The sequence below is a fragment of the Peromyscus californicus genome, unplaced genomic scaffold (assembly GCF_007827085.1).
Source record: "Peromyscus californicus insignis strain IS unplaced genomic scaffold, ASM782708v3 Scaffold_12__1_contigs__length_115047231, whole genome shotgun sequence".
Lineage (NCBI taxonomy): Eukaryota > Metazoa > Chordata > Mammalia > Rodentia > Cricetidae > Peromyscus > Peromyscus californicus.
This window is the reverse complement of record NW_026294413.1, coordinates 108927547-108953635: the sequence shown is the minus strand read 5'-3', so window position 1 is coordinate 108953635 and position 26089 is coordinate 108927547. Positions and strand designations below refer to the sequence as shown.

Below are 26089 nucleotides of genomic sequence, written 5' to 3'. Positions count from 1 at the left end.
TGGCTTTATAATATTTTTTACATTTGTTGTTAGCTGCTCATTCTTATAACACAAATATGCCCCTAAAAGAGCTGGGTTCATGCCACTTTTCATTGGCTTTACCTGATACATAATAGATGCCCAATGAACATTTGTTTAATGAGTGAATTAAATAATTTTTCATTGTTTTAAGGAGTATTCTTATTTTGTGTTAAGGGCAAATGACACTGGCTTTCTGTTTACAACAGAGATAGTTGGTGTGCTACTTAAATGAGAGCAAAAAAAGGAGAATCAATTGAAAAAACAGCAACAAGAAAATGGAAATAGTCGTACAGGGATGTGACACCATTGTGTAAGTTATAGGAGAATGCCCAGAGTTTGGGAAACCCTGGTCTAGGAAGCCAGGGAGCAGAGTGCCACCAACACCACCCAGTCATTGAAGCTGGGATGCTCAGTGTTATGGTCAGATACAATCCTACTTCAGTCTTCTGCAAATCCTGAGGAGCAGCTCAGCTGTCACTTCCTGAACACTGTCTCTGTGCTTAGTGCTGGAGGAAGGGGTGACCACACTATGAAGAGCCCAGTCTCATCTTCAAAGGGTTCCATGTAAAAGCCTCAGAGATACCATGGCACCAAAACAGTAGAAGATGCTGTAAGCAAGTCCAAGCAGACCGGAGGGTAGCCATGCTTCTTCAGCCTGAGGCCCTTGGGAGGCTCACCCGAGGAAGGTCAGTGGAAGATTGGAGCCTTTCACTAGACAGCAATGCAGACCAATGTGAGGCAGTGTGAAGGCCAGCTATAGAAAAAACATAAAGTTCAATGCTGGGAAGATGAGATCACAGGACACTCTGTGGCTTCAGTGGAAAACTCACACTGAACTTCTCATATGGAGCATTTTTTTTACCTCCATATTCCTTAGCCACCATCCCAAAAGCATGTGAGGTGATTGTACCCACATCCCCATGAAGGACTTCTGGAGACATTTATACTTCCTAATTACAAATGCCAATGCAGCCTTTTTCCCCATAAAGAAAGTATCTAGAAAATCTTCTTTTGTTCCTATTGGAAACCCAGAGGGGAATCCATAGCTGCCCTAAATTTACACAAAATGGGAATGCTTGTCTTTGAGAATACCCTGGAGGCTGCTGGCACTGCCTTGCTAGTGCCCTGAGAAACTCTGGAGCAGAGAGCTTCCCCAGCAACATCAGAAACCCAAATACACTATATGAGCATTGAGAGTCCAGGCTGGCTCCTTCCCTTCATCTTGGGAAGAAGAGTATCCAGATGGTAGATTCCAGACAGCTATGTGCGTAAGCCTTGCTGCCCTGTGGTTGGAGTCCAGCAACCCCCAGCAAGTCATCATTACTTTCTATTGCTTTATCCTGCCACGTTGCAATAGGGTCATGTCCCCCTATGCCAAGTTCATGACTTCAGGGTCCCCATTTTAAAACTTGGCATGAGTTAATGTGGCACTTCATTTTCCCAGTGTACTTCAGATAATATCCTATTTAATTTTATCAAAGGTCTCTGTTGAATTACAGAATGGAGCAGAGGCTTCCTGGGAAGATTTTATGATATTAAATAATGCATGGAGAAATGGTTCTCCCTTCTCAGTGGGTCAGAAGGCGCCACTGGTTTTTCATTCTTTCTCACATACTAATATCTGATTTCAAGAAAACCCCCATGTGGGAAATAACTATTGAAAAGAAATGATCTCTCTCTTACTCTCACTCCCAGCAATCCATGAAGTCTCTCCCTTGATCTCCCTTCATTAACATTTCATTTTAAATCAAAATGTGTTGAACAGAATGTTAATGACTATTATGCAACCTTAATTTAGTATCAGATAAACTTAAGGGAATACTGAATTGAGCAAAGTGAAGCAGGTGTATTTACTGAGGTTGGGCCCAAGCCTTTTAGTGGTGACTCTGCAATGTCAATGTTCAGGGGAGTGTATAGTATGCAGCAGTCCTCACATTTAATTTTTCCATGAAATGATTCTTTGAGGCAGCATCTTGGAGACCCTAGTCATTCCCCCACTTAAACTAGCAGGGGGGGTCTTTCCCTTCAGCACATGATTTGGTTCCCCACCCCGAAATTTCTATCCCCAGAGTAGCCGCTATAGTTGAGTAGGAAACACTAGCTTATGCCATGCATTCACTTACCCTTCTTGCTGCTTTTATGTGAAAGAACAGTTTTCACTTGTACACAGGAAATGGAAGTCACACTTTCATTCACAATAAATTCTCACAATGTGTAAGCCTTCCTTTCTCTCAGCTGGGTTCTGCACTGATCTTCCCACCCCATTTTTCTAAGTGCCCTCCTCATGGGGAGGTCTGGCTAGAGTTTGATGTGCCTTTCCTTCTCTTAATTGCAAACATGTGATTTTTTTTCTCACTTGTACTTTGGATGTCTGGAGCTGTCACTTCTTGTAATACCTGGAGAAACAGTTCACCTGCAGAACTGGCATGAAAAAAGAAACCACCACTATCAACTTCATTAATGGTAAATCTAGATTGAAGAACCCGCAATACTCCTGCCTGACCCATCTCTAGTCAGACTGACCTACACATAATGGTGAGTTTGTGGCTTGACCACAGGCTTACTTAATTCCACAGCCTGTGTCTTCGTTCAGTCACCATGAACCCTGGTTCTCCATACAGTCATAGATGTACCCATAGCATCGATACCTACCTATTGGATTAAATGAGAGTTGCAGAGCTTCCATGTTTTCTCAAGTCTCTAGACTCTAGACTCTAGATAAGAGAAGACAAATAAGCCTGAAACACGACCCCTGAAGTCAGAAGAGGATGTCAAATTACAATAGGTTCTAATGGCTACCCTTACACGTTGGTGCTTTGCTGGATGGGAAGGACTCATATGATAGGAAAGTATTACGATCAATCCATATAAATCTATTAAATGGGTAACAGAATTTATTAAGATATAAATTGAGGAAATACACTCACGAATACAGAATGGAGTAGACAGCTGAAGTTGTTCTCTGATCTGACCATGAGTGAATCCACCTTGTAGGCAGGAGCAGGGAGAAGGGGCCTGTGACCCTTCTCCAACTCCTTATAAGAGGTCACCTACAATGACAGGAAGCACTGCCTCCTTTGGGCCTTGTAGCCCAAAGTCATGGGCAGAGCAAATACCACTACAGGAAAGCATATGAAAAATATTGGAGATACTAAAAGACCCAATAAGTCCAAAGCTTAAAATGTGGTAAAAAGGATCATGTAGCCAGATAGCAGCAGCTCATGAACGCAGAAGACTGTCACAGATCTCAGCAAAATATAACGTAGGGTAAGTCTTCAGCAAATGTTTCAATTTTCTAGGGCTACAGCAACATTGCTACACAAATCAAATGGGTTACAACTACTGAAATGCATTGTCTCAAAATTCTAAAGCCAATTATGCAAAGGTCTGTGAACATTCTGGAAGTCACTGCACTGAGCTATAAATTTAGGAAAGTGGCGTTTGAGATATGAAAGCCCACTACAATTCCTGCTATGCCTATCTGTGTGCTTACAAGAGGAACTTCGCACCATCCTGAGTATGGGAACCCACCAGGTGTTTGCTACTGCATGACATAGCAAGCAGACATTGATATAATAGGATGAGCAGTGCCTGTCTTTCCAGTGGCCTTTGTTTCTTTCCTGTGTTCTGGTGCAGTGGAAAACCAAACGTAAGGACTGGCCATAAAGCAAATTTTGTAGGGAGATGGAAAAAGACAGTGAAAAATTATTTTACTAAATTAAGCTACCTTCCTTGAAAACCTGAACCTTTTTTTTTTTAAGAATAGCTTGCTTGCTTTCAATTATCTATTCTCTGGCTCGATAAATGAATTTATTTATTGTCACCTGGGTACACAATATTTTGCAGTTGAAAATAGCACATCTTCTCAATGTATCTGAGTTTGCCAGTGTGGAAGGGACATTTCACACAAAGCCACTGTGAATATAGTCATCAGCAGTAATAAGCTTTCTAAGCTTTGTTTGTCAGACTGACTGTCCACCCCAAATTAATTCAGAGCCATTTCTCTACTAAACCAAAAAAGAAAGTCTGCTTCACATGTGGGTAGAAGAAGAGACAGTGTAAAAAAGAATTGAGTGCCTATTTCTATGGCAGCTGAAAACAAGCCACTGGCTCCTGTCCTGGCTGTTTCCTTTTGAAGTCCAAGCAGCTAATTGAATGTGGTGGTTAATGTTATTTTCCATGATTGAAAGAATATGTCATTAGTTTCTGCAATCAAACCCATATAGTTAAGATTTCATATATTTATTTTAATGTCCTACCTCTTTACAAATGGGAAAGAGTAACTTTAATGTTTCTAGACCCACAAGATTATTAATTTCTGTATAATGTCAACAAAATACAGTAAACCAGGACAGTTTTTCCCCAAATTGATGACAAAGCTATAATATCTGAAAGCACAAATTATATATGTGGCTGTAAATATGTATTTATATGAGAATACCAGTAGATAGAAGTATGGTGTGTACTGGTTGTAAGCATTGCAGCTCGGATGGAAAGGTATCCTGGCAGCTGGAAGCCAAGGAATACCACAAAGTCACACCTCACAACAAACCTCACACAAGAGATTTATTGGGAGGGAAAAAACCAGCAGGATGGCTGCCTTTGCTCGAGCAAGAAACAGCAGCAAACTAAACAGGATAGAGGGCTTATATAGAGCTTCTTGGGAAGGGGGTGGATCTTTCCAGGGTGGAGCTTTTCAGGGTGGAGATCGTTTGGGATTTCATGTCCAGAGATTGGGCTTTTTACTCTGCAGGGTGGGGGCAGGGTTCAGCAGTTAGGGCAGTTAGAGTATTCTGTGGATGGAACCTGGCAGTTAGAGGTCCTTGGCGGAGGGGCCTGGCCACTCGAGTGGCTGGAGGGGCTTGCATTGGTAGCAGTAACAGCTGAACAAAATAACAGAGCATCCAATACATGTCACTAAAAAAAGGTGAAAAACAAAGCCTCAGGAACAGCAAAGTTCTATTACTGGGGTGGTACCTGGAGCCATTTATGTTACTATTGATGGTCCCAGGAACCATTTATACTACTGTGGTGGCACCAGAAACCATTTATGTTATTATGGTAGTACCTGGAACAATTTATGTTACTGTAGTGATACCTGAAACAATTTTTAAAATTAGCTTCTAAATCATCATCTGTAGAGAAAATATTCTAGAGTTCTAGCCTTACAAATATCTCTGATGAAACACATTCATAAAGCACACACAGATAGTTTAAAGCCTGTTAACAGCTGCCAGGGAATGACCCACGCTATGGACAGTTGTTAATAAGTTCCATTTACATCCCAGAAAAGGAAAGAAGGAAAAGAAGAAAGAAAAATGCACCAAATGCTAGGCTTTAGACAAGTCAAGCACAGACTAGCAGGATTTGATTGACATCCTTATGTTCTCAGGCCTGTCCTAAGCAATTTAGTTCACTGCCCAAGAAGACATAAAATGTGGAAATTCTATCACAAGATGCAAAGAGTAAATAACCTACCCTCTACAGGTTATACTTAATTTTGCAAACTCCATCTCCTAGAGATACTAGGTCGGTCACAGGGCACTCACGGGAGGAATGGACTGCTTGAAGTTGCATCTGAAATCTCCCCCAGTCCTTCTTGCATTAAATGAATCACCTCTCCTTCTGTGACCATCACTCTTGACTGTCCTGCCACGAGGGCACTCATGTCAGTCTCTCTGGCATCATAGTTATTTTTGGGTCTCATTTCTTCTGCCGGACTCCAAGTACTTAGAGAAACAACACTCTGTCTTAGCCGTTTCTTTATTTTTAGCATCTGGCACAGGATATGGAATGTAGCCATTAAGATATGTATTAAAGAAGTTGAAGATGTAAATTGACAAGGTATTTTGTGGTTTTTCTCTCTTGATCTCAAATGTCATTCCCCTCTTATACAAGCTCTTGTCCAAATTCTTGAAAGAATGTTCTGAAATATTTAAGAAATTCTGGAATATCAGTAGAATAAGGGAAATTCAAAGAAATTTAAAGGTGAATTTTTGGGGAGAGATTATTCAACAAATAAATGCATATGAAAATTTCATACTGAACATCTGCTTGTTTTAGAGAGCCTGAAATGGCCATGGCTAGGAACACATTTTTTATCAAAAGAGTCTTTAACATTCCAAGTCGTCCAACTGTGTTGGGGTAATCAAAGCAGACAGTGAAGCCATTAGAAGACTATTGGAAGTTCACATAATGGAAGGCAAGACTGAAAACCCAGGTTCCCAAAAACACAGAAGAGGAGGCAGGGTCTAAACAGTGGCTTTAATTCAGATCTAACTATCAACATAAGCAGAATTGGATACAGCTACTATCCCATCTACAGTATTCACTAAAGTTAAGAATCAGGTCAGTCTGCATTGGGTTATACATTCATTGCTTGACTAGGGAATAGCTCCTGATAAAGTTCCTCAAGAAATGTAATTTCCCAAAAGAAAACCAAAGTTTTTTTGAAAGGAAGAACATGGGCTGGAGAGTCAATGCAGTGGTTAAGAGCACTTGTTTGCTCTTGCATGGGGTCTAGGTTTCATTCCCAGCACCCACATGGCAGCTCATATATGGTGAGCTGGTCCCAGCAGATCTTGGGGCATCTGACTTTTTACGTGGGTGCTGGGAATCTGAGCTCCAGTTCCTACACTTGCATAGCAAGCACCTTACCCATTGAGCTATCACTTTAGCCCTATGAGTAGGCCTTCAATTACTTCATATTAAATGAATTTCACAATGTGAGTCTAATATATGACTCTCAAGATTTCTGGGGGCAAGAACAGTGATTCATCTAAAAGGAGGAGCTTTGAGATAGAAGAAAGTGACCCATTATTGCTTCTAGTGACTCTGAAAATGGTTTACAATTGTTTTAGTAGAACAAAATTCAGTGGAAAAATGTTTTTTGTTATCATTTTTTCTACTTGCCAATGGAACATCTTATTAGTAGAGGTAGAGTGTATTTCTGCAATATTAAAGAAAGTCAGAATAATTAAAACAGTGTGGTATCGGAATAAGGACCAATATGCAGATCAATTGGATTGAATTTGAGGCCTAGAAATAAATCACTGTTATGGACAACTTACTGTTGACAAGAATACAATGAATCTTCATAGAGAATTATATTTTTAATAATAATAATAATAACAATAAATGATGCTCAGACACCTAAGAATAGACAAAAGAAAGAATAGAGTTGGACTCCCTGCCTCAAACCATATTAAAAGTTTAACTCAAAATGGGTCATAAACAATGTAGAAGATAGAGCTATAAAACTCTTAGAAAAAATAGGAGTAAGTCTTTATGATATTTGGTTGATCAATTGCTTTTGAAACACATCACCAAAACACAAAGGACAATAGGAAAACTATATAATTTGGAACTAAATTTCAAGAAGTGTTCTTCAGGGACATTATCAAGAAAGTGAGAAGAAAACCCACACCCACAAAATGGGAGAAAACATTTAAACCATACATCTGAAAAGAAATTTGTATCCTAAATATTGGAAGAGCATTTAAAACTTAATTTTAAATGAATGAATATTCATTCAAAGGAAGTATATAGATAACAAGAAAAGTATTTTATAGGATGTTCTGCATCATTAGCCATTAGGGAAATATGCAAATTATGCATTATAAGTACAAATGGCAAGGTAGAGCTGTGCATGCTGTAATCGTATGACTCAGGAGGTAGAAGCAGAAGCGTCAAGAGCACAAGATCACCCTTGGTTATGTTTTTAGGTCATGTAAGTTTTAGGACAGCCTGGACTACCTGAGACAAAAATAAGGAATAAATAAATAAATAAACTACTCTTTAGTCTCATTATGGCAGCTAAAGAGGAGAAGACAGAAAACATGTAGTATTGCAACATTGTGGAAAGTCGGCTTTCCCTAACACTGCTAGTGGGACTGTGAAACAGTTACAGCCACTTTGAAAAGTATTTGGACATTTTCTCTAAGTGCTGAATATGTGGGTGTGTTTACCTTGAACTTCATGACCTAGGATTTCCACACTTGCAGAGCCAAAATTCTCAACACACACACACACACACACACACACACACACACACACACACACACACACACAAATGTAATAGTAATTTAGAATAATTTTTCAGTGCACAAATTCAAACATTTAAGCAACTAAAAAATCTCAGAAATAAAAAAATGCAATCAGTATACAAAATAGACCAAGACAAAATGGCTTCTTAGAGATTGCATTTATAGGCGGGAAGAAACATAAGAAAAAAGTAGATTCAAGCTGAGAGTCACCTCTTCATGGTCTGATAATGGCTGAGTTTATTCTGTCCTACTGATTAAAGTGATTTTATATCTGTTTCCAGATGAAGCCCCCATTGGGACTGTGTGTTTTTACTTGCCTTCATAGTCTACTGCCATCAGCAATAGAGAAGGCTTTCTACACTGAACGGGAACTCTTCACTAAGCCTAGAGGGAACAGGCATGAGGCAGAACCACTCCACCCAACCTACAGACACAAAAGCAAAAGTAGACAACAGTCAGTTCATAGCATCCCGTGCAGCTGCTGATCAAGCAGTTTACCATTGCTGTTGGCTGTTGTTAGTGTCTAAGCTGGTCATACAGTGTCTGCTCTTTTCCTGTTTTTCACACTTTAAAGCTACATTTCATCTTTATATAATAACTGATTGCAAATTATTCCTAGGTTTGACAAGTTGTTGGTAAATTATAGTGTCACAAACAAGAACCTGGATATTTAGAAAAAATAAACTTCATCTAGCCTGATTCTTGACCTAGTCCAGTCATTTGTGGAGTTGAAGGCAAAGTTCTTTTCTCCCTTCACTAATTCTACTTTTCCTACTGCATCAAGTATCTGTTGTTTGTTTCATAGTTTGAAGCTTATGCTTTGTTGAAAACAATACATGGCACTGTATCTCGTGGTTTGTATTTTGATATATTGACTTGTTAGTACTAGTCATTCTGTGGATGGGTGATTTCACATCAAAGTACAATCTATCATGGGAAGTCTGAGACAACTTATATAAATAAACCCAATTTGTGGCTCATTTTCTCAAGCTAAGCTTTCTAACATAAGTTGAGGCTTTTATGCAGATATATCCTAAACTTGTATCTAACAAGAATGCAAATTTTAAAATTTCATAAGCTGTACTAAGAAAGACATAAGATTTCAATGGAAATAAACACTAAAAATTCTGAAAAAAAATCACTTACTCAAGAAGTAGTTATTGAAAATTTTATTTTTTCATTACTTCTTTGAGAATTCCATACAATGTATTTTGACCATATTCATTTCCCTCTCCCAGCTTCTCCCAGATACTCTCCCACCCACTTAATTTTATGTTCCTTTTTAAAACTTATCAAGTACAATTTCTGCTGTCCATATATTCTTGGCTGTATGGCCCTCTACTGGATCATGGTTGACCATAGGACACACCCTTAAAGAAAACCAACTCTCCCTGTACTAGCCCCTCATCTAGGAGTAAGACTTTGTGTCCACCCTTCCCCAACTCCATGCTAAGTTCTGTCTGGCTCGAGCTTGCTCAGGTTGTACATGTTGTGACAACCACTATTTACATCCACATGTGAAACTTCTCATTATGTCCAGAAAATATAATTTTCTTGTAATCATCTACTTCTTCTGGTTTTTGCAGTCTTTCCACCCACTCTTCTGCAGTGGTCCCCGAGTCTTGGGGGAAGGGCATGTAATGTAGATGTCCTGTTTAGGACTGAACATTCCACAGTCTCTCATCTTTCAGTTGTGCATCTCTATGTTAATTGTCAGCAACTGAATAAAAACCTTTTCTGATGAGGGTTGAGAGATACACTAATCTATGGGCACAATGATAAGTCATTGGGACTTGATTTAATACAATTTTTCCCATTTAGCAGAATAATAGTAGTAAGATCTTTCCTAAGTCTCATAACCCATTCAACCACATGTATTTTGTCTCAGTAACAGTGCCAGATATGGGTTTCATCCTGTGGACTGGGCCTTAAATCTAACAGAAAGTGTTTGGTTACTTTCTTGCCATTCATGCCACCATTGCAACAGTGGACATGTCTTACAAAGCCAGTCATTATTGTGACTTACAGGGTTGACAAATGGATAAGACTGATTATTACTTTTCTTCTCCAGTATTATGCATATCACCCACCAGAACTATGAAAGCTCCCATAAGTTTTTACATGGATTGAGAGTGTTGTCACTTGGGTTGTTAGGCTCTCATAGCAAGGGCTTTTACCCTAACCATATCACCAGCCTTCATAGTTATCAAATGTAAATCTATAAAACACATGAGTCAAAGCAATATAGAGATACAAAGAAAGGTATGTGTCCTAAGACATGGCTTAGCAATGGGAACTATCTTAATTTGGGATTCCCTGAAGTAGATCTTAAAACAAAGATTGGGGCATAGTGAAGTTACATAAGAGGTGAGTCCAGAAAACACAAAAAAAGGTGTGGAAGAAGTAAGGTAGAGGAGGGAAAAATAGAATTTGTATTAATGATCACAATAGACAACTAGAACTCAGCCTTGCTATGGTCCTCTAAAAACTGTGAAATACATCGAAGAATTCTAAAACCAAGGGCTGGGGTTTTCTGGGCATTTCTACTCTTTGGTCCTCCAGTGCTAAAGAATACACCCAAAATTGTCAATCTTCATAAGCTTCCAATTGCATGCACTTGCAAGTAGAGAAAGCCCCCTTGAACATGGGAGAGTTCTCAGAAGAAAGAGCTTAAAGTGACAACCTATGAATGTCGTTATTTTATCAGTGATAAAAATAATTAAAACACACTGAATAGTTATTGTGTCAGGCACAGTGCTAAGCTTTTAATTCTTCAATAACATTATGAAGAAGATATGAGTATTATCTACATTTAATAAAATTTCAAAGATAATATAATAAGTAGATGGTGGAGACTTGAATGTGAATAGCTGAAAAGGAAGCCATGACAAAAAAACATTGTGAATGAAGGACAAGTTGTAGAAAACAAAGGCAATGATGGCCCAAAATTTGAGAAAATAACCAAGCAAATAATGTTTAGGGAAAGCTTCAGGGAGGAAACATACTTTGACAAGTACTTCAAAGCTGATTAAGTAGAGAAGTAGAGAAAAATGAGTATATGCATAATAAATATAGGAAAAGAGGAAGATATAAGGAGTTGTAACATAATGGACAGGAATTAGCAAAGTGTTGACATTGGAGATTATGCAGAGTTAGTCCTTCTTATGGAATAAGACATGTAATATTGCATGTGAGTATGTTTGTTCTCATGAAAACAATGCATTGTAAATGAATCTACCTTATTTTGGGCATTGTGAATATTAAAATGAAATGACCCACATCATATCTTGTAGGGAAAAGATACATAGAATTGACCTATATCATTTCTGTTATCTGTACTAGGACCCTTCCTCCCAATGAAAAACCACTAGTGAAGTTTATATGAAGTTCTATGTCTATTCGCTTCCAACACACATGCACACACACACACACACACACACACACACACACACACACACACACACACATGAGCGTACACACACAAGCACACACATGCATGCACATGTACAAACACTTGCCTACCAGGTAGTGCAGCCCCCTTTTAGCCTTGGTGATGATCTTCAAGAGAGCACAAGGGCCAATTTGGATTTTCCTAGGGGAACTGGGAGGGACGTTGGCCTCTTGTCCATCCCTGCATGGCTTCAGAAATAGACCTGACTAGAGCAGTGAGGAAATGGTGGAAACATACACAGAGGCACATAGAATTGCTGGGTTCGAGTGGTTTGGTCTCTCAATTGGAGAAATTTCAGCACCTTGGAAAGCTCAGCATGTGCATTATATAGAATTGTGACGAGGAAAACCCAGAGAAGAGGCACAAGATAGTCGCAAAGAGATAGGAGAAGGCAAAGAGAGAAAAGAATGGATTACTTGAAACTGTGATTAAAACCATAAATATTTCTGCGCCTGATGCCTGTTCAGATTAAGGGTCATTTGTGAGGAATGACCTGTGAGGAAGTTAGGGAAAAGTCAATATCTTAAACACTTGTCATGGAAAAGGTATTGTGCTAGATGTAGGGGATGTAAGAAAGGAATTAGAATATCTTTCTTCTTTCTCCATGTTTCCTTCAGTTTGGGCCTTGTTTTCCTGTAGCAGGATCCAGTGTGCTTATCTTTAGATCCTTAAGCCCAAGGGATAAAATAAGATAATTGATCAAATCTAGATCTGGTTTTCCAACCTGAAAACTCAAAGAACTTCAGGAAAGGAATATGTGTAGGTAAGCAAAACCATCAGCTACCTATTTTATGGTGGGTACTCCTATTTTCTCATATAGGAAATCTCACATCTTTGGGCCTCCTTCTGTGGCTCTTCTTCAGCAGTGAGATGAATGATGGATAGTCCTTGATTACATTCTGTAAACTTCATGATGCAATATCTAATGCTAGCCTCTCATTCCACACATAGTGCCTGAGAGACCAGGGAACATTTGGAACCTGAGATAAAAGTTCCTTATTTTGGGTCAGGCATCAACAATCAACTAGCTAGCTAGTGCTTCCTCCAGCTGCTTGTCAGAGCATTTTTTACTCTATCTGCCAAGGACAAGGAGTTAGTATAGTCTTGAACAATTACTATAGAAACCTTTTAGTAGTGTGATGATTCATATGCAGTAATACTAAGTAACAGACACCTCTCTACAAGGTTAAAAAAAAGCCCATGTAAATGGTGATTTGGGCTAGATGAACCAAATTACCAAAACTGGTCATGAGAGAAGTAAAATAACTTGAAAGAAGTCAAGGTTCTTGTCCAGAATCACAGTTCTCAAATGTCAAGCCTTATGGAAAGCCCCTACACATTCTACAAACATGACTGAGGATCACACACTGCAACATGAGAACTACATCCTTGGATAGTTATCATGTTGAAAACAAAAACTGAGCATGTTATCAGATGTGAGAATATACAAGCATGCATCTTATTGGCAATCAGTAAATACGACTGAATCACACTTCACATCATGTCTGTAACATGCCACTGTCTACTTCAGAGAGAATGAGAATGGTCATGGCAGATAGCATCCTAATAATGTTAGGAAAATAGTGTTTTTCTCATGGGGCACAGGAAAGGAACACCCCCAGGAGTTTCTGAGACATCCTTGGGATTTTAATGGAGCTAATTTTTTTATGTTAGGTATTTCTTAGAAGCTAAAGATAATTGTTGTGCATCTATTTATGTAGACTTATTTGTACCATTTGTTCACATATGTTTGACCTTAATTTTTAATTTTCAAAGGAGAGAAGTGAATATAGGTTTATTCTTTTCTATTTAAATAGTCTATGAATTAAGAGGGAAACAATCCTAGAAGATAACCTGTAACGTAAAACAAGAGAAGGCTGCTTATTGACACATTGCTATGGGTTTGTTGGGACCTTTCCGGTGATTAATGCCATTTATCTTTTTGTTTTCCATTTTCCTTTCTTTAAAACACTGTTTTGATGCTGTGTCATAGACTTGCAATATACTCTAGAAAGTCTCCACAATCTTCCCAATCAAATCCTTGCTAGCTCTTATATTAAACTGCCTTCCACTGAAGAATTCAAATTGAGGTGATTGAATTAGAGACAGGAGTTCAAGACACTGGTTTGGACATGCAGAAAGTGATTGAGCTAGACATAACATGATGGAAGATTGCCAGAGAGTAGCCACAGCATGCTAACTTTAGAGCCATTGAAAATGGCAAGCCATAGTATTTCTTTTCCTGAGCAGCCTGAAAGGCAAGGCAAGTCCTGTTCTCAGCACCAATTTCCCTTCTGTAGCCAAGAAAAATGTAGCCATTGCTTAAAAAACTTTTTCATAAAAGAAATATTATCTCAGGGCAATATGGGGTCACTCCAGGGACCTCCAAGTCAGATCCAACTAAAACTAATTGAACAAGAAAAATCATTTCCCTTCAGTTAAGTAATAGTTGTGCTGAAATTATTTTCTCCTCTAGAATATTTTCCATTGAATGCCTTGGGGAAAGTCTTCTAACACAGACACACAGGCTTAGGCTCACACAAGCATGCATACACCTACATCCTTCTGGCCTTTCAGCTGAAGGTCAGCCTCTACCTCCGCCACTGGCGAAGCAGCTGGAGTGCTCTTCCCTTGAGAGTTTCAAGTACACTGACAAGCTGACTTTTTGTTTAGGCAACGGATTCTCAGAGAACTAGCTTCTCGTGTACACTATTCTGAAAGTCTACCTGATTCTTCACCATGTGGTGTATAAGAAACTGGTTCAGATGAATGCCTGAGAGGAGATTCAACAGCATTTGGCCTGAGTGTGTGTAGCAGACTCAGGAGGAAGAACACTCACCTGGCAGTAAGAACTGTAGGCAGACCTTTACATTGGATTGGCCTCCCATGTGCTCAGCTTCAAGTGTCCCCATTTAGAGAATAAGGATAACAGTGATTTGCCTCTCAGGGCTGTCATAGGGATGTAGGAATTACAACATTCAGGGCACGGAGCACAGTGGCTTGCATGAATGACAGCAATCAATACCCAGTGGCCCCTTCTGTTACTGTTACCATCAACAATGACAAAATTTCCTATGGTGAATGAGTGGATTATTTTCTAGGAAAACAAAAAGCTACTGGGTGTGATTGTAGCAAAGAAGTAGGCAAGAACCATATTAGGATTTTCTTGTGAGCTGTGTCAATGGTTTTGGTTTCAATCCTGCATTTTGAGGATATGTAGGCCATTGAAACTTTACAAAAGCATTTGGATTTTAAAGTCAACTGTATTAACTAAACTTTCCATTTAATTTAGAATTAGAATGTTTACATAGTGAACATTAGTGACATCTACATCCAAGCTCCCTAAGAACACTGTGCCCATTACCACACTTGAGCCTCATAGAAAGACATTGTGAGACTGGTAATTCTCCTTTTTCTATTTTCTGAGAAAATCAGAGCTTTCAACAATAAAGAGAGGTGCTCTGGATATGAGATCAGTTGTAGAGCACATAGAGCTCTGGATCTGAACCTCAGCTCCAAAGCAGAGGAACAAAGCAAACAAGAGAGACAGGACACTTGTCATACAGCTCGTGGTTAGCAGAGATTCTTTACATTGCCCTTCGAACTGATGGGAAAACCACAAAAGGAGAGCTTTACAACGGGCAGGAAACAGGGGCAAACACACTGTGTGTTAGGGCTGGAAGCACTCTGGTGTTTTGGAAATAGCGTGCCGTTGGCTGGACTGGTGCTTGAGTCTCATCTGCACATTGTCCTGGGGATTAGGGTAGATGAGGTTAGTAGTGGCAGGGTGAAGGACTTCGGTGAAACAGTCCAGATCTGAATGCTTTAAAATATAATTATTTCCATTTTCCACCAGTCACCAAAATGAAAAAGTTTTAAATCATTTTTGGGTTTAGGAAACTAAACATGATAAATTAGTATAAAATATCCAAAGCATTCACCAATGAACTCTTTAGGAAATGGTTATAGTTTCTTCATTATGCATCTCTGTATGGCAACCTGTACAATGTGGTAACTCATACATCATATTTATACATATCCTATAACTGTTAAGACTATGATAACTCTTTCTTTACAAGTGAGCTATGTTTTGGTCATACTGTAATAAAGTATGTGGGCCAAGATAGCTCAGCTAGCAAAGTGCTTGCCGCACAAGCGTGGGGACTTGAGATCAGTCCCAGAACCCCTGTGCAAAAGCGAGGTGTGGTGGTGTGTGCTTGAAACAGAAATGGGGGCCTGCAAACCTAGCCAAACTGGCAAGTTCCAGGCAAGTAAGAGACCCTGTCTCAAAATAAGGTGGATAGCGTTCCTGAGGATTTCACCCAAGATACACCTCTTGCCTACACACATGCACATACAAACACAAAGTGGGTTGATGCCCCTTTGTGTTTTACTTTTTTAGGTTGATCCTTGGAAGAAAATTATTGTACTTTTCTTCTTCAATTGTATCTGTACTTTTCCACAGAATTAATGAATCAAATCATTTTACTTGAATTTGAATCAAATGTCAGCTGGGAGAGACTGGACCCTCCCTCATCATTGCAGTGTATCTTTGAATGTTGCAAATACATTTCATTCAAATCCTTAGGACGGTTTACTCACAAAACCTTTCTTTAGCAATCAAATAAAATGAGCATATGTTCAGGTTTTCAGCCGAACATCCAAGATCCTTTTAAAAACTCTCTGGAATTATTTTTTCCCTCACAGCTTACTTGGGTAGAGTACCAAAGAGGACCAACAAGAGATGAATTTTACTTCAGATAAATGGGTAACATTATTATCTATTTTACTTTGGCAATGGAGAAGCCATCTGAATTTTCTATTACTCAAATTCTATTTGAAGAAACCAAAATGAATAAATCATAGCTGGTGAGCACAGAGATATCTCTTTGTGAGTCATCATAAGGTTTTTATAGCTTTATTGCTCTCAGTTCAACTCCTGGCCATACTTTGCCTCTGCAGAACCATTCTTTTTAATTACCTGCAGGCTTCTGTTTCATTTCAAAATTTCTGTCTACACAATGCAAATGCAGAAGTGTGTGTGTGTGTGTGTGTGTGTGTGTGTGTGTGTGTGTGTGTGTGTGTATGGTAAAATGTGGAGAGTTCTTTGTTTCCAACACAATATCTTTTGATGAAAAGATGGGATTTCTGTTCTGGGAGTTGGGGAGTAGGGCAACAGCTTTTTAGCCTCACATGTATGAATACAGTTAATCATGCAGAAAGGAGTATTGTTTGCAGTAACCTTGATCACATTTTCCAACATCTCACTTAGTTTCCTGTGGGAGGAAAATACAGTAAAGTGAAGAGGACAAAACGTAACAGAAAGTTCCTTCCATGGTGACAATAAACACAGTTCATGTATAAGTGAATCTGGGACAAGCACCCCTGTTGTGTTGAAGAACATTTTGTCTTTCCTTGTTTTTATCCTTTTCAAAGAACTAATTTCTAGTGAGTAGACGCTGCTGTTACAAACCTTGATGATCAGACTGCTTTGTATTTAATCAAGGTTAGTATCAAACCATGTGCAAATATGATTCTGTCTGCCTAAGCCATGCCATGAAGATGATAAAGCTGAACTCCATCATTGAGGTCAAGCACATTGGGTGGAGAAAGCATCATCTCAATGTCTGCTGCCTCACCCCAAAGCTCTGCGAGAAGGATGTTGATACTGGGCTGCTTTATGTTCTGCTTTGGCATTACAGAAAGCCTAGCAGTAACTCTTCTTCTCCAAGGTTCTCTAGGTACTCTGGTCCTCAGAGCAACTTCCAGTGAGTGAGCCTTGCATTCTGATAACAGTTTTCCATTCACCTATGAGAGAAGAGATTTTTCTATCTTAAGCCACCTGAGCCTAGTTGCTAGGGCATTTTCAGTTCTCCCCGTGGTGTGGGAGAATTTCCCAGGGCTGTGTTCAAACTGTACTGTATACTCTCATGTCATTTCTCTCCTAAACAGACCTTAACCAAAGACTCTTAGGTGGAAGCAGTTTCTCCAGACTTTGACCACAGCATAAAAATAACTCTTTTGAAGTGTAAGTAGCATCAACAATAACCTTCTTTCAATATATGTCTTTAGAGCCAGCTTAAGATGGTCCCAGTCCCCAAACTCTCTTGAAACCATTATGTCAGTAAGTCTCCCCATTTTTCAGTAAAGGAGTAATGAGACAATCTGAGCACTGATATCAATGCTTCAGATTTAAATGAGATAACGTGGAAAAGCTTCTGGCATTGTGTCTGGAGTATTTTGGACTCAATAAATGTCCACTGGTGATTGGCATCTAGCAGAAGCAGATGTGAAATCACTGTCAGCTCCCTAAATGGCAGCACCAAACACCATCCTTCAGACACAATAAGAAAACCTGAGGTAGCAAACAGAGGTTCGTCCTTCCCAACCTTCTAGACCAAGTCATTGACTCTCTGTCCTAGGGCCTCCAATGATAGATGCATGTGTTCCCGGAATCCCCCTGAATGAAAGGAGTTGAGCATCATGTGGAGCACAGTGGTCTAAAACTTACAAATAGACTTTGGAACAATGCAAACAACTCAAAGATGGGTGTCAGGAAGTCTGGGCTCTTCCTTATGTCAGCAGCGTGATCTCCGACTAATCTCCCCAAATGACTGAGCTTCAACTCAGTCCGTGAATTGGGAGGGACACTTAGGAAAAAGAATGGAGATGTAGTCTGTGAAAGAGGTGAACCCCTGGGGTAGTAATAATTTATGGAGTGAATCATATTAGCTAAGTAAGTCAGCTTGTACACGTATGTAAATACAACAAAATAACTCATCACATATACACAAATATATCTAGCAAAAAGAAAGAACAAATCTTCTAAAATCAGAAACTTGAAAACTAGGGAGAGAGAAACAAACAATAAACAGTAAAGCGGAGCCCCATCCTAAGAACTGAAAGTCCCAGAGAAAAGAGTGAAGCTATAGAACAGGTGAGGCAGTGGCCCTCTGTCTGGTCTTCCCTACACACTGCCATTCTGATTATAGAATGACTGAAATGGAGCACAGCAGCTCAACTCCCACTTTCCTTCCACTTTGCCTTGGACTTTCACAGCCCTTGGAAAATGGCTTCAATGTCTATCACTCAGACCCTCACTCTTGGATTAGTAGAACCTTAGACCTGTATGTGCTCCACCTGCTAAAAGACACTGCAGGGATATCTAAAGCCTTGTCACAGTTCAGTCATGGTCCATTGCTCCCTAGAGCTGGGCCTGTGCTGGACACTACACAGTGCCTCACTTTCTACACAGAAGCACACTCTTAGGACCACAATTTCAGATCACTTGCCCCCTGCTTGTTCTGAGACAGGGAGCAGAACAAGTCCTGGTAAGATATGGGATCTAGGAAAGTTTTCATGATGTTATATTGGTCAATGTGCAGAGTTCCAACTAAATTGGCTGGGTATATATTATTTAATGCACACATTTCAATGTGGTAGCAGAGTGAATAATGCCTTAGAATCTTATTCCACATAAACTCTGCCTATTTGATGAGTTTTTGCCATTGGATGAGGTAGTGTGGAACAGCTGGCTTGTTCATTTTAACATAAGCATTCAGCTGGACATTTAAGTTTGTTGTAACCTTTCAAGCAGAGAGGCAAAAACTGGCATCAGTTATTCAAATGGTGTCCTTTTGACCTACCTGCATACAAGACTCATCTGTGTCATCCATGAGACACAAGAGCTCATCGAGCTCACTACACACTTCAAGACTGTTTCCCCATCTGTACAATAATGATAGTAACAGTGCTTTCTAACACAAACAAGTGAGAATAAAGCATACTGACTCAATACACAAAAATGTTACTGGTTGTTATTACAAATACTGTTATTTTTATGTGTATTCATGTGTTACACACATGCACTTGTGTATGCATGTTCACATGTGGGGGCACAAATGTGGAGTGTATGTGTAAGTTTGTACATGCAAGTAGGACTCAAGATTGATGTTGGGCATCTTCTTCAATCATTTTTTTTTTTACCCTCTTTGAAGACGGAACTTTCAGCTGGACCCAGAGACCAGTATTTTGTGTGAGCGCTGTTGATCTGAACTCTGGTCCTCATGTGTACATGGCAGTGTCTTAGTGTCTTATCCACTGAGCCATCTCCCAGTCCACTAACACCATTATTCATAAAGCAATACCAGATGGCCCTTTTCCAAACTGCTGAAGAGATAGGTTCATTTAATATTCTTCCAGTCCCTCCAAACAAAACTCAAAACCTTGTACTCATGGTGACTCCTTTAGTTTAATTGGAGAATCATGCACTGTTCTAAATGGCTCCATAGGTATACTGCTAATTTTTTTTAAGAGAAAAACTACTCTAAAATGGAAGCCTTTTATTGACAGACAAAATGCAGTAAAACCCAGCAAAATTCAATTACCCCTTGATTGGGTCAGGTCAACCAAGAAGGGAATGAGGGAATTGTACATTTGAAATCAACAAATTGAATTGGGTGCCTTTTGCGACCTCAGCAATTGCTTCCTTACTTCTTCACAAGATCAGAGGTGGACCTGGCAGCTTCCAGATTCTCAGCGGGCATGCTCTATCTCTAGGGAACAGCTTCTGTCCCTTGTTTAGCTTCTAAATTAATGATGTTTGCTCAGAAAATTATTGCAGCTGCAAAATATATGCTGATGGTAACTTCTCCTCTTCTGCAATAATACACACAGAAATGCAAATTTATACATGCATATATATGCATATATATATATACATATATACATGTTGCTTAAAGGAACCTGTGCATGCATGTTTGGGTGAGGTGTAGATGTGTGTAGTGATATACAACATTGTTTTGTTTAAACGGCATGACCAAAATCAACTTAAGAAGGAAAAGGTTCATTTTATCTTACAACTCGGGAAGTCAGGGAAGGAACTCAATTGGGAACCTGGAGGCAGACACTGGAACAAAGAGCATGGGTGGGCATTGCATACTAGCTTGCTCTCCCTGGTTTGCCCAGCCTGCCCCATGGTGGCACTGCCTCCAGTGGTCTGGGCCTTCCCACACCAATCATTAGTCAAGAAGATGCCCTATAGAGGTTCCTCTTTCCAGATGACTCTAGCTTGTGTCAAGTTGATGCAAACAACCAGGACAACCATCATGCAACATTCAAAGGCATGCAGGATGAACTATTACGCTCCAACAACTCTGAGCTGACATCCTCCTTCATGAATTATCTTCACCTCTTCCTTCAAATGAAGTGCTCATTTAGAACCTCACTTTCATTTCCCTGTCTCCTGATTTAACATCAGTAATGGCCGAGGAGCCAAACACTCCACTACATATCATTGGCATTAATAGGCACAATAGAGTTTAAATTTTGGTTTTGTTCCTTTATACAAATGAGCACAGTTAACAATTTAAGTTAACCAGATGAATCAACATTAGAGATAATGTTATTCAACTAGTGATGTAGAAAACAAGGCTAATTTTGTCATCTCTTTCCTTCTGAAGCCTCTGTCCTCTGCTAGAATGCCCCGGGTGCTGTGCTTCAGAAGAAGGAACCTGCTTGATGGAGACACACTGATCTTGAAGCGTAGCCTGGCATATCTCCAGATAGTTGCAGCAGGGAGTGTGGGTTTTGCTTACCTTGCGTTTCGGTTTTGTTTAACGTGCTGTTTATACTGAGACAATATTGCTAATGTTCAAATTAAAGCCAACATCTATAACACGATTCTCACAGTCCCTGCCCATCCTCAGTGGATGTCTCTGGCTGCTTCTAGTTCTCTTTTCACACCATCTATCCCCTTTTCCACTATCTGACAGCTTTCCCTATCCACGCTACACTTCCCTCATGTACACTGCATTCCCCACCCACACTGCATTCCCCACCCACACTGCATTTCCCACCCACACTGCATTCCCCACCCACACTGCATTCCCCATCCGCACTGCATTCCCCACCTGCACTGCATTCCCCAAACACTACGCATTCCCCAAACACTATGCATTCCCCAAACACACTGCATTCCTCAAATACACTTCATTCCACACCTACACTGCATTCCCCACCCACACTGCATTCTCCACCCACACTGCATTCCCCAAACACACTGCATTCCCCAAACACACTACTTCCCTATCCACACTGCACTCCCCAAACACACTGCACTCCCCAAACACACTGCATTCCCCAAACACACTGCATTCCCCAAACACACTGCACTCCCCAAACACACTGCACTCCCCAAACACACTGCATTCCCCAAACACACTGCACTCCCCAAACACACTGCATTCCCCAAACATACTGAGTTCCCCAAACACACTGCATTCCCCAAACACACTGCACTCCCCAAACACACTGCATTCCCCAAACACACTACTTCCTTATCCACACTGCATTCCCCAAACACACTACTTCCCTATCCACACTGCACTCCCCAAACACACTGCACTCCCCAAACACACTGCATTCCCCAAACACACTGCATTTCCCCACCCACATTGCATTTCCCACTCACACTGCATTCCCCAAACACATTGCATTCCCCAAACACACTGCATTCTCTCAATGTGTTTGGCCCTTGCATATTCAGGGATTAGACACATGCTCATCTCTCTTTTGTAACATTTTTTAAAATTTAATTCACTTACCAAGTGATTCAACAATTTTATTATCTTTATTTTCTTATTTATGTGTTTTACTATATGTATGTCTGTGTAACACATGCATTCCTGGTACCCTCAGAGGCCAGAAGAGCCAGTATGTATGCTAGAATTGGAATTACCAAGAGTTGTGAACTGCCGTATGGTGCTGTGAATCGAACTTGAATCTTCTGGAAGGGCAGCAAGTGCTGTTAACTACTGAGCCATCTCTCCAGTCCCCCAATTTACTATTTAAAATGTAGAGTGTGAGCTGGGTGATGGTGGTGCATGCCTTTAATCCCAGCACTCGGGAGGCAAGAGGCAGGCGGATCTCTGTGAGTTTGAGGCCAGCATGTTCTACAGAGGGAGATCCAGGAAAGGCGCAAAGCTACAAAGAGAAACCCTGTCTCGAAAAACCAAAAAAAAAAAAAAATGTAGAGTGTGTTAGTATAATATAAGTATCTTCATAGCTGGATGGTGTGTGTCCATCACAACAACTGATTCTAGAACTGCTACATTACCCCCCCAACACAAATCTTAGGATGTTTAACCACCATGCCAAATTCTCCCATCACCAGCTACAGTACAACATGAAGCTGATTTTTAGCTCCATGGATTAGCTTATTCTAAATATTTTGTGTAAATAAAAGCATGCAGTATTTGACTTTTTGTGTATGACTTCTTTCATTCAGCAAAAAAAATATTTTCAAGGTTTCTCTGTGGAGTAGCAAGTATAAGAACTCTATTACTTTTATTGACAAATAATAGTCCATTCCATACCATGTTTTATCTAACAGTTTATCAACATTTGAATTGTTTGCATTTTTCCCATTAAGAAAAACACTGCATAAGAAAAAAAAAACCTTATACTAGTTTCTGTGTGAACACAGTTAGTATTTCTCTTGCTTATGATTTAGGAGTAGATTTGTTGGAACCTACAGTAACTCAATGTTCACCAGCTGAAGACAAGTCTAGGCTGCAGTCCCACTAGCCATGAATGAAATAGTCAGCTTCCCTACATCTTGTGAGCATTTGCTGTTCTCAGAATCTTTACACAGGGTAGTCATCTGTGTGGACGTAAAGAATGATCTCATTTTCCTTCCTTAGCTTTTGATCTAGACAATTTCTTGTCATTTCTGAAGCTGTTGCTTAAAGATAAATTCCAGCAGGAAACTTCCCTTGACTACCCAATACCCAGGCCAGGATTTCCCTCAGAAAGTCCACTTTCCTCATTAAGACTGAGCTTCAACCTGAGCAGAATCCATTCCCTCTCTTGTTTCCCGTCCCATGCCCAGTGCCCACTCGTGTGAAATAGAGAGTTGCCTGTCAAAAGTATGCTCGATGAATGACAGATTAAAGATAGGGAGGGAAGGTAAACGGTGACTTGAGATCATCTGCTTCAGAATTAATATGATTACTTTTTCATTCTAATTCATTTTCTCACATTCCCACAGAGCAGGTTACTGAAGGAAATCTGATACAATCAGCAGAAGTAGTGTTCCTGATGCCTGTGTCATACTACAGCTTAACTGTCTATCTGTTAAGAAAAAAGTCCTTCCACAAGTGGACAATATAAATGTCTTCCTAGGTTGAGAATTAAATTAAAATAAAAAGAATATGTCTTTAAGAAGTGAGGAACTTAGGGAAACTGGATCCCCTCCTTCCGCTACCAATGCAGCATCGCTTTCAGGGCTTTCAGTGGGTCCGGGAGGGGCCTGCACTGCATGTCACCTCCTTTGAAAAGTCTACTGCCAGTGGACTGTGAGATTCATTCTGAAAGCATTTATCCGAGTTGATATCTTGATTAGTTAACATAAACAAGTTAATATGGATGTTTTTAAAAAGACTCTGGAGTTAGACATGAGTTTAAACCCCTGGCCCACCAAAACTAGCTGGGTGTCCTAAGACAGACTATGTGATCCTTCTTAGTCTCCATTTCTGTACCTGCAAGTGGTGAAGGGCAGCATAGAGCCCACATTGTAGAGTTTATTACAGACATTAAGTTAAATGATGTGTTCAAAAGAGAATTTAACACAAATGAAACATTTTGTAAAGCTAGCTCTGTTGCTATTAGTATTATTTCATGATTAGTGTTAATGTATAAACTGGTAAACTGTATGCACAGTTGACACTTTGAAAGATAATTTACATTTTCCTTACTAAGAAAAAGTACTCCCTAAATATGAGTTGGGAATGGCTGTATGAACACTGTTACTTTTTTTTTTTTTTTTTTTTTTTTTGGTTTTTCGAGACAGGGTTTCTCTGTGTAGCTTTGCACCTTTCCTGGAACTCACTTGGTAGCCCAGGCTGGCCTCAAACTCACAGAGATCCGCCTGGCTCTGCCTCCCGAGTGCTGGGATTAAAGGCGTGCGCCACTACCACCCGGCCAAACACTGTTACTTCTATAGGTAATTTCCCAAGTGAAACTTCAGTGACCTTAACAAGCCTCCTTAATGTAGATTTCAAGTGTCTGCATAGCAGGCATTTCAGAAGAATCTTGGTTCCTTGTACCAAATTACACTTGGTACTTCAGCTCACAACGTTGCAATATGCATGTAATATGTCTTCCTTGGGTGTCTGAAGACTGGGCAGGAAGTATTGTTCAAGCATTTTATTTGTCTTCACTGTGAACTCTGCTGTGCTGGATGCTCCCCTGGGGGAACTCATGATGCAAAGACTCTAAAAGGTCCATCAAGTTAGGACCTGACAGAACAGAGACTCTTCATTTATTCAAGTATTGAATGCCTAATAAAAGCCAGTGTTGTAGTACACGGAAAAGAAGAAAAGCCAATCCCACGCCATCACAGTGATTAGTAGTCATCACTGAGAAAGCAATGCAGACAGGAATATACAGCATCCAAGCATGTTATCTAGACAGCTTCACTGATAACAAACACCACAAAAGTTATAAAGGAATGTGATGAGATTAAAAATGTCCGAGTAAATGTTGTAATTAAAATTTCAATGATTAAAAGAGAAGAAATACAATAAAAATGTCAAAAGGAAAGAAACCACTGTGGTGAGTAGTCATCAGGGGGTTCCCCAGGGAGGATGTGGAGCCTGGATGCTGAGGAGGCAAGCAGGGTCAGCGGAAGATAGATAGGAGGATGGAACTCACTGAGGGAAGGGGCTGGAGACACAGCAGGCCAGGACCCAAGGCTGCTGGGCTGTGTTTGGAGAGAAAGGCCAGAATCTCACGAAAGGCTGTGCTCACTTCTGATTTTCTTTCCCTTCCTCACCTCTGTGGATGAAATACCTCCTCTGTGATACTGATTTCCACAGGGCTAGCTGCAATCTGTAACCTTGTCATTGAGTTCTCTAGTGGGTGCTTCCCGGAACTCCCAACCATATCTGACTTGACGTTAGCAGATGTGACAGTGAGCATTTCATCTTCTACAATATGTCATGTCTTCTTGCCTCTGGTGGTTTTAGGTTGCACCAGGTGACCTTTGAAGTGCCCACCTGTGAGGGAAAGGAGCGGCAGAAGCTGGCACTGGTTGGCGACTCCTCGTCCTCAGCAGAATTCTTCGTCACCGTGGCTGTCTTCGCCTTTCTGTACTCTCTGGCCGCCACCGTGGTGTACATTTTCTTCCAGAACAAGTACCGCGAAAACAACCGGGGCCCGCTCATTGTAAGTCGTTGTCCTTTTGAAACAACTTCTGTCCCTTTAACTTCTCTGACTAATGTCTGAAGGGCTTTGGAATCACCTGTGCCTCTGAGGCTGGTGTGTGACAGGAAATCTTACTTGTTACCATCCACATCTCTTCGATCTACAACAGAAAGCACAGTGCCTACTTGTCCCTGTGCCCTGGCATGGGAATGAAGCACAGGATCTGGTAGAAACCAGTTTGAAAACAAAACAAACAATGGTTAGGAAACCCAGGAGACACAGAGGAGTGAGACCTGCTGTGGCCTTGGAGGTCCATCATTGTGGATTAGGTCGCCATTATTGATTGGTGCTGTTCTGAAATGCACTG

At 40.2% G+C, this 26089-nt stretch overlaps 1 protein-coding gene across 2 annotated transcripts in view; it reads left to right on the top strand.

Moving 5' to 3' along the window:
- Positions 1–26089, top strand: part of Synpr (synaptoporin) — a 354853-nt gene that overhangs the window by 264158 nt on the left and 64606 nt on the right. For both annotated transcript variants that reach the window (XM_052734105.1, XM_052734106.1), the window contains one exon: positions 25545–25743. In XM_052734105.1, the coding sequence (XP_052590065.1) occupies positions 25545–25743 (199 nt within the window). The remainder of the gene's footprint in view (positions 1–25544; positions 25744–26089) is intronic.